The 9,589-nt window shown below is 45.8% G+C and overlaps 1 protein-coding gene across 1 annotated transcript; it reads left to right on the top strand.

Moving 5' to 3' along the window:
• Window positions 1-2,306: 2,306 nt before the first annotated feature.
• Window positions 2,307-9,284, top strand: LOC122477114. Its single transcript, XM_043570003.1, is given in 6 exon segments — window positions 2,307-2,378; window positions 5,627-5,711; window positions 6,589-7,376; window positions 7,379-8,374; window positions 8,376-8,652; window positions 8,655-9,284. Coding segments are annotated over 6 exon segments (2,841 nt in total). The 3' UTR covers window positions 9,278-9,284.
• The last annotated feature ends 305 nt before the right edge of the window (window positions 9,285-9,589 follow it).

The raw sequence follows: 9,589 nt of genomic DNA, 5'->3' as shown, positions 1-9,589 counted from the left end.
AATTATAATATCTCTACTTCTCAGGGCTGGTTTATGTCCTGCATAAGTAATAATATCATCACCCAATTAAATATATCCTCCTAGTTAGTACTTAGACACCGTGTCTCAGCCTGGGTTCCTGTTAAATAGGTCTGAGCCCTATATGCATCCATCAGGACTAGGTGTGCATTTCAAGCTTATTTGACACTGGCACTCTGCTGCATGGCAGAAAAGATTTGTTGGCCTGTTAATCACGGGCGTCTTCACAGCAGTAGGCATTATTGCCTCTGCCTCTGTAGCTGGAGTCAGCCTGCATCATACTATCCAGACAGCCCATGTGCTTAATAAGTTTATGATAAATACTACCAAAGAGTCTGTAAGCCAGACTTCCATTGATAAACAAGTTTTGGCCCCCCTCGAAGCTCTTGAGGCTGCAATGGAATTTACTGGAAAGAGACAAGATGTGGGAGATGCAGGAGAGAAGCATCAAAGGAAAAGACTTCAAAAGGGAAGGGCTGGAGAAGGTGCAAGGCCTTAGGACATGTTTACACAGCTGAAGGTGGCTGTTGCTAGTAAGGAACGCCTAGAGCCATTAACATTGTCCAGGGCTGGATCCTCCTTGACACCTGACCCTTCCTAGTGTTATAGAAACCAAGTAACTTGAAATTCAACCTTGAAAAGCTAAACCATTAGATTGATTAACACACTTGCTTAGCTGACTTTATGCACGTAGTCTTTAGCAATTACCCTAATAAAAAGAAGCTTCGTTCTGGAGTCGGGGCCTCATTCCGACTGGAGTATGAGGACCTTCACTTAACTGCACTTTGTTTGCCGACTCATTTTTTGTGACTCCGGCCATACACCCTGCAACAATTGGCATAGTTGGCAGGATACGGCACAGAAAACAGTCTTCGAGACAACTTTGGTTTACAGTCACAGAGGACCGAAACAGAGCAGTAGGACAGGTAAGTCCTGGCTTTGGGATAGTGAAGGATGGGAAACTCCCAGTCTCATGATCATGACGCTTACTCTAAATCACTTCGTACTTTATTGCAAAGTTCAGGAGTAAAAGTGAAAAGGGGAACTTTTGATGAGCTCTGGTACTTGGTTAAAAAACATTGCTATTGGTTTAATCCATCTGGAAAAATCGTTTAAACCTTAAACAATGGAGACTAATTATGAAAACGCTTAGACGTGCTCATCAAAATGGAGATATCATTTCTTTAAAAGTTTGGTCTTTATGCTCTTTAATTGAGATGGCTTTACAGCCTGACTCAGAACAAAATATATGTTCACCTAAGTTAAAAACTCATCAAGAAGAAGGAGATGAGTTGGATTTTACATCTGATAGTTGTGAGGATGAATCTTCCTCTGAAGATCAAAGCTATAGTGCCTGAGGAAGATACTTTACCAGAATGGCCTCCACCGCCACCCACAAATGATAACTTGGAGGCTACTGCCTCCCTTATAATAAAGTATACCCCCTACTGCTTTAACTGAAAATACAGAAATTGCTACTCATGTTAAACGAAAGACTGCCTTTCCAGTCACTTCCAAACCTTTTTCTAATGACCAGCCTCACATAATAGTTCCTTCCAAGGAACATGAAGGCCCTATCATTCCACCTCTGATGCGAGGGTTGATAAAAGCTAAGCAGGAAGGAGATTTAGAATTGATACAACCGGTATCAGAAATATTTCCGGTTACTCTGAATGCTTTTTCACCAAATGCACAATATCCTAATGGAAGCTATAATGCTGAATACTCTCAGATCCCTGTAAAAATTTTTGAAAGATCTTAAAATGGCATTAACTCTCCTTATACGCAGGGCTTACTTTCAGCATTTGCTGACACCGAACGCTTGATTCTTAAAGATTGGGAAATGTTGGCTAGAACTGTTTTATCCCGTGCTGAATATTTACAATTTATGACTTGGTGGGAAGATCAAGCTAAGATTCATGGGGAAAGAAACGTTCATGATAATATTCCTATTGACAAGGAACAACTTTGTGGACAAGGACAATATTCTCAACTAAGAGATCAATGTGGTTTGAGTGATCAAGCAATACAACGGGTAATACAACAATTGCTGTAAGATGTCTTGGCAACGTATAGCTACCCCAGGGGAGGTTACCCCCTCATTTGCAAATGTTAAACAGGGACATAGTTAACCTTATGTTGACTTTGTAGCAAGATTAAGAGATGTTTTGGCTAAAACAACTCCTCAAGCAGGCCTAAGGGATTTGTTGCTTCCTATTGTGGCTTATGATAATGTTAATTCAGAATGCCAGTGAGCTCTTCCTGCTATAAGAGTGGCTGTTGGGTCCATGGCTGACTATGTGAAAGCATATGCTGATATTGGTACCCCACTTTACAATATGAACCTCCTCGCTGCTGCTGTAAGAGGGACAGACCCTTTTAAATCTAACACCAAATGCTTTGGTTGTGGAAAAAGTGGCCACATGAAAAAAAAAGACTGTCGAAAAATAAAGGACAAATTTTTAAAAAAGATAAGCATAATGTTAATAATACCAGTGCTAATAATCTATCTAAATTAATGTCTCCAACTGCTTTATGCCCTCGTTATAAAAAAGGATATCATTGGGCCAATCAGTGCCATTCCCAATATCACAAAGATGGGCATCCTCTTCCACCTCCTAATATTGATCAAAATCAGGGAAACTTATCACGGGGCCTATCACATGGCCCAACAAACAAAATGAGCTTTTATCCAGCCAGCAATGGGTCTCAACACCACAACATCGACAGGTCACAGACCTCCGTCATGCAACAACTGGGAGTGCTGCTTAGATCTCCCTGCTGTAGACCCAGTTGTTTTACAGCCTTCCTTGGGTGTCGTTACAGTTAGAACAGGAATCTATGGACCTTTGGGAAAAGGCACAGTAGGCCTTATTTTTGGACGGAGTAGTCTTACACTTAAAGGTATTCATGTGCATCCTGGTGTTATTGACTGTGATTATGAAAATGAAATTCAAGTTATGATACTGGCCGGTAACCCTTATACTATTCAACCAGGAGATAAAATTGCTCAATTACTTATTCTTCCTTATATAGAGGGCCAAAGCAATCCTGTTGTCAGAACTGGAGGTTTTGGCAGTACTGGGAAACAAGTATATTGGCAAACTTTTTTGAAAGATCTTCGCCCCAAAATACATCTTAAAATTAATAATAAATCTTTTATAGTATTACTAGACACTGGAGCTGACGTTACCATCATATCTGAAAAGTTTTGGCCTTCATCTTGGCCTGTTGAGAACATACCTGTAATTTTTACAGGACTTGGCTCCTTAGGGGGAATAAAAAGAAGTCAACAGATTATGAGATGTGAAGGACCCGAGGATCAAATAACAACTCTTAAACCCTATGTGGCTAACATTGCCATTAATCTGTGGGGTAGAGATTTACTTCAACAGTGGGGTGCATATATTAATATCCCATCTATATCTACTCAAAATAAAAATATAATGTGTGCCATGGGATATGACCCACTGAAGGAATTAGATAAAACTCAACAAGGCAATAAAACACCCCTCGATATTTTTCCCCAAACACAAAGCCACAAGGCTAGGATATCCAAATGTATCCTAGCGGCCCCTGCCAGAGAACAAAAATATGCGCTGTCTTTAAAATGGTTTATTGATGAGCCCATATGGATAGAGCAGCGGCCGCTTTCTCAAGAAAAACTGGCAGCTTTAAAATCTTTAGCTTCTCAACAATTAGAGGCGAGGTATATTGAACCTTCAACTAGTCCCTGGAATTCTCCGGTTTTTGTCATAGAAAAGAAATCTGGAAAATGGAGAATGCTGACTGATCTCCGAGCCATAAATGAAATCATACAACCTATGGGGGCTCTACAGCCTGGCCTTCCGACGCCTGCTGCTATCCCTCGAGATTGGAAAATTATAACTGTTGATCTTAAGGATTGTTTTTTCTCCATTCCCTTAAGCCCTAAAGATTCGGAGAGATTTGCGTTCTCCCTTCCTGTAATTAATCATGAGGAGCCCATAAGCAAATTTCAGCGGAAAGTTTTACCCCAAGGAATATTAAATAGTCCCAGTCTTTGTCAGCTTTTTGTTGCAAAACCTCTCCGATATTTACGATCTCAGTTTCCTCATGCTAAGATCATCCATTACATGGATGAAATCCTATTAGCTTTACCCGAACGACATGATTTACATGCACTCTTTTTAGCAGCTCAGGCAACCCTCTCAAAATATGGCCTCCTTAATGCAGAAGACAAAATTCAATTTGAAGATCCCTTGTTCTATTTAGGTCAAAAATTAGTACAAAATTCAATAATGCCTCAAAATGTTCAAATTCGTAGAGATACCTTGCATACTTTGAATGATTTCCAGAAGTTACTAGGAGACATTAACTGGTAGCGTCCTACTCTAGGTATACCTACTTATCAACTGACTCATCTCTTTGATGTACTTAAAGGGAATTCCAATTTAAATAGCCCTAGGAAATTAACTCCGGAAGCACCCTAAAAATTACAATGGATTGAACCAAAAATTGCTTCCAATCAGCTTACTTGAATTAACTCCTTGCGACCTGTTTCCTTGTTAATTTTACTGTTACCTCATTCTCCTGCAGGAATACTTTGGCAGGCTAATGGAATCTTAAAACGGATATTTCTTTCCAACAAGCCTTAAAAAAATTATCTACATATTTAGACAAAACAGGAATGTTAATTTTAAAGAGTTGGGAGAGACTTAAGGAAATAACAACCCAAGACCCTGAGACAATTATAGTACCTCTGTCTCATGCACAAATATCCATGGCATATCAGCAATGCATTTCATGGCAACTTGGAGTTGCAAATTATATAGGTCACATAGACAACCATTATCTTAAATCCAAATTAGTTGAATTTATCAAAACCACCTCCTTTATCATGCCTCGAGTTGTACAGTCAGTACCTGTAAATGGACCTAATTATTTTACAGATGCCAACAAATCCAGTTATTCTGCATATTATGGTCCTACTTCTAAATGTGTAAAATCCCCATATGCTTCAGTACAAAAGGATGAACTCTTGGCCATATTTTTATTACTTAAGGATGTTTCCTCCTCCATCAATATCTTAAAGGATTCAGCCTATTCTAAAAAAGTGATTGAAAACTTGGAAACCGTTCAATATTTATTCAGATGTCTCAGAATTGTCTGACTTATTTTTTCAAGTCCAACATTGTCTCCAACACCAATCCCATCCTATATACATTACTTGAGAGACTAAAGAAAAATTATCAGGTGTACCCACAACCGCAAGGAAAAGACCCCCCCCCCCCCCCCCCCCCCCCCCCGCTTCTCCGCCATTCCTGGAACCAGCCAGGGCGTGCCCGGTTGTGGTTTGACCTAAAGGCGGGAACCAATCAAGTTCTGCTGAGTGTTCAAATTTAAATGTCAACCAATAACAGCTCTGTAACCTCGAAAAACCCCTAACTTCCCCATAACCTGTTTGTGCCTGTCTATAAAAGTGCCGTAAAAACCTCGCTCGGGGCCTCTTAGCGTCACCAGCAACGAGTGCGCGGAGGTCCGGGTTCGAACCTGCAATAAACAACCCTTGCCGCTTGGCTTTGACTCTGGACTCTGGTGGTTTGTTTTCGGGGGTCTCTCAAATCAGGGCATATCACTTGGGGGCTCGTCCGGGATCCCCCCCCCCAAGCCCACCAGACCCCAAGCCAACGGGTCGTCCCTGAGACCGATCGGTAAGTGAGCCGGCTCTGTCCGTTTCTGTCTGTATATCGTCTGTTCGTTTCTGGCTCTCTCCCGCACAGGATCTGTATCGGGGACTGACACAGCCCTGGCGGACGGGCTATAGGGCAGTCAGTCGGGTCCAGTAGGAGACGTCCACTGGCACCCATCTGGGGCACCTTTTTGGGCCCGTCGGAATTCTTCTGTCCGGGTGACAGACACCCGAAACGCGCTAGCCATCTATGTGTTGTGTTCTTTATTCTGTAACCTTTAAGCGTTGACCCCCTTCTCTTTCACAGGTGACCTGGCCTGGCACAACCGGGAATCCTCCTAACTTTACTATCTCTCCTTTCAATCCTTTTCTCCACCTCCAGGATACAGATGGGCCAATCTCAAAGCATTCCTCTTTCTCTCCTTGTTGTTAACTTCAGGGATGTTAGAACCAGAGGACAGAATTTGAGTCTAGACATCCGGAGGGGAAAATTAATAACCCTCTGCCGCTCTGAATGGCCAACCTTCAGCGTTGGATGGCCACACGAAGGAACTTTTTGCCTCCCTATAATCGCTAAGGTGAAGTCAAAGATTTTTCTACCGGATCGCGAGGGGCACCCGGATCAGATTCCCTACATTCTAGTATGGCAAGATTTGGTAGGAAATCCACCCTCTTGGTTGGCCCCCTTCCTGTCATCAGGAGCATGTAAGGCCCTTGCCATGCGGCCCGCAGACCCCCCCAAAGCCAAAGACGCCATCTGCACCCTTGTATCCCATATTGACCGATAGTCAGGACCTACTATCCCTAGACCCTCCATCCTATCATCCCCCTCCCCTTGTACCCCGGGCCCTGCCCGCAGCAGCCACCCCGCCAGTCGCCCCGCTAGTTGCCCCCACTAGGGGAACCGGGAGGACGGGAAGTGGCAGCTGCGCCAGAACCAGGAGGACGGGAGGCAGCAGCCGCGCCGGGCCCCATTGAAAACGAAACCAACCACAAGGGGCCAGCCGGCCGAACCCGCGGGCTCACCCAGCGTGAGCCAAACCCTCGCCTCCCCGGCTCCACTGTGGCCCTACCCCTGCGGGAAATAGGACCCCCAGATGAAACAGGCAACCCCCGACTCCAGTATTGGCCCTTTTTCACCAGTGACCTGTACAACTGGAAAACACAGAACGCTCGATTCTCTGATAACACTAAAGACCTAATAGCTCTTTTAGACAGTGTCATGTTCACCCACCAGCCCACCTGGGACGACTGTCAGCAGCTCCTCCGCATCCTGTTCACTACAGAGGAGCGAGAGAGGATCCAATTAGAAGCAAGAAAGCTGGTTCCCGGAGACGACGGTCAGCCGACATCTAACCCTGACCTCATTAATGCGCCTTTCCCCCTAACCAGACCTCCACAGGATGAATGGGACTACAACACGGCAGAAGGTAGGGGAAGGCTACTCATTTATCGCCAGACTCTGATGGTAGGTCTCCAGGCTGCTGCTCGCAAGCCCACCAATTTGCCTAAGGTATATTCGGTCGTACAGGGAAAGACAGAAAGTCCAGCTGCTTACTTAGAGAGACTAATGGAAGCCTTTAGACAGTTTACCCCCATGAATCCAGAAATCCCTGAGAACCAGGCTGCTGTCGTTATGTCCTTTGTAAATCAAGCAGCTCCTGACATTAAAAAAAAAAAAAAAAAAAAAAAAAAAAACTCCAAAGGCTAGAGGATTTAGAAGGTAAACAGATCCAGGATCTGCTCTGTATAGCACAACAGGTCTACAACAACAGGGACGCCCCAGAAGAGAGACAGATCAAGGCCACAGAGAAAATGACTAAAGTCCTGGCCGCTATAGTCCAGAAAGAACAGCCACCCCCAGAAGGCACTCAAACAACACGCCCTCCCAGGCGGCACTTAGATAAAGATCAATGCGCCTATTGTAAAGAAAAAGGCCATTGGATACGAGAATGCCCCAAGAAGAAACAACCCCGCCCCAGCCAAGGACAATGGCAGCCTAAAACAGCCCCCATACTGTTTACCCAAGATACAGAATAGGGAGGACGGGGTTCGGATCCCCTCCCCGAACCTAGGGTAATGTTGCAAGTGGAGGGGATCCCGGTCCAGTTCCTAGTTGACACCGGGGCACAACACTCAGTTCTGGTCAAGCCCCATGGAAAAGTATCTGAAAAATCATCCTGGGTACAAGAGGCCACCAGAATAAAAAAGTACCCTTGGACAACTCAAAGGACTGTAGACTTAAGGACTGGGAAGGTAACCCACTCCTTCCTGGTCATTCCCGACAGCCCCTGCCCCCTGTTGGGGAGGGATTTGCTTACCAAAATGGGGGCCCAAATTCATTTCCAACCGGGAGGACCCACAGTGACTGACTTTCACAACCAACCCATATCTGTACTCACTGTGAGACTGGAAGATGAATACAGGCTGCATCAGAAACCCACTCCTCTGGATCAGGGTATCGAGCCCTGGCTTCAACGCTTCCCAGACGCGTGGGCAGAAACGGGTGGTATGGGGCTAGCAAAACATCGCCCAGCCCTATTTATAGAGGTCAAGCCTGGGACGGACCCTGTCCGCGTGCGCCAATACCCTATGCCCGCGGAAGCCAAAAATGGCATCACACCGCATATCCGCCGCCTCCTTGACTTCGGGGTCCTACGCACCTGCCACTCAGCATGGAATACCCCCCCTGCTGCCCGTGCGCAAACCCAACAGCGGGGAATACAGACCAGTGCAGGACCTGAGAGAAGTCAATAAGCGGGTGATGGACATACATCCAACCGTTCCTAACTCCTATACTCTCTTGAGCGCCCTCAGCCCAGAAAAACAATGGTATACTGTTCTGGATCTAAAAGATGCTTTTTTCAGCCTACCACTAGCGCCTAAAAGTCAAGAGCTATTTGCATTCGAGTGGACAGATCCAGACAGGGGCATAAATGGCCAACTCACCTGGACCAGACTACCACAGGATTCAAAAACTCTCCGACCCTGTTCGACGAGGCTCTACACGAAGATTTAAGTGAGTACAGACAACACCCAAATATAACTCTCCTGCAGTATGTTGATGATCTCTTGATAGCTGCCGAGACGCCCAAAACCTGCATCCAGGGAACCGAAGGTCTCCTGCGAAGTCTGGGAACCTTAGATTACCGCGCCTCAGCAAAAAAGGCTCAGATCTGCAAGTCAGAGGTAACTTACCTGGGTTACTTACTGAAAGGGGGGCAACGCTGGCTAAAGGATGCCCGGAAGGAAACCGTCCTTCGTATTCCCAGACCACAGACACCACGACAGGTGAGGGAATTCCTGGGGTCGGCTGGGTTCTGCAGACTATGGATACCAAGGTTTGCTGAACTAGCAAAACCCTTATACCAGGCAACAAAAGATCACCAGCCCTTTAGTTGGAGGGAAGAAGCCGAACAGGCCTTCCAGCAAATCAAAACTGCCCTGCTATCAGTACCTGCCTTGGGACTCCCCGATGTTTCCAAACCCTTCCACCTATATGTAGATGAGAGCCGGGGCATAGCTAAGGTGGTGCTAACCCAACATTTGGGGCCCTGGCACAGGCCAGTCGCTTATCTAAGAAGTTAGATCCAGTGGCCGCCAGATGGCCACCCTGTCTCCGGATGATTGCAGCCACTGCCCTGATGGTAAAAGACGCTGATAAGTTGACCATGGGCCAAGAACTACAAGTCACCACCCCGCACGCCATCGGAGGCATCCTCAAACAGCCGCCTGACCGATGGCTGAGCAATGCCCGACTCACTCATTACCAGGGACTGCTACTGAACCCCCACAGGATCATCTTCACCCCCCCCCCCCGAGACGGCCCTGAACCCAGCATCACTGCTGCCAGATCCAGACATGGGGACCCCACTTCATGACTGCAGTGACATACTGGCA

Source organism: Prionailurus bengalensis, chromosome X (genome assembly GCF_016509475.1).
Source record: "Prionailurus bengalensis isolate Pbe53 chromosome X, Fcat_Pben_1.1_paternal_pri, whole genome shotgun sequence".
NCBI classification, from domain to species: domain Eukaryota; kingdom Metazoa; phylum Chordata; class Mammalia; order Carnivora; family Felidae; genus Prionailurus; species Prionailurus bengalensis.
This window is presented reverse-complemented; position numbering and strand designations above follow the sequence as displayed.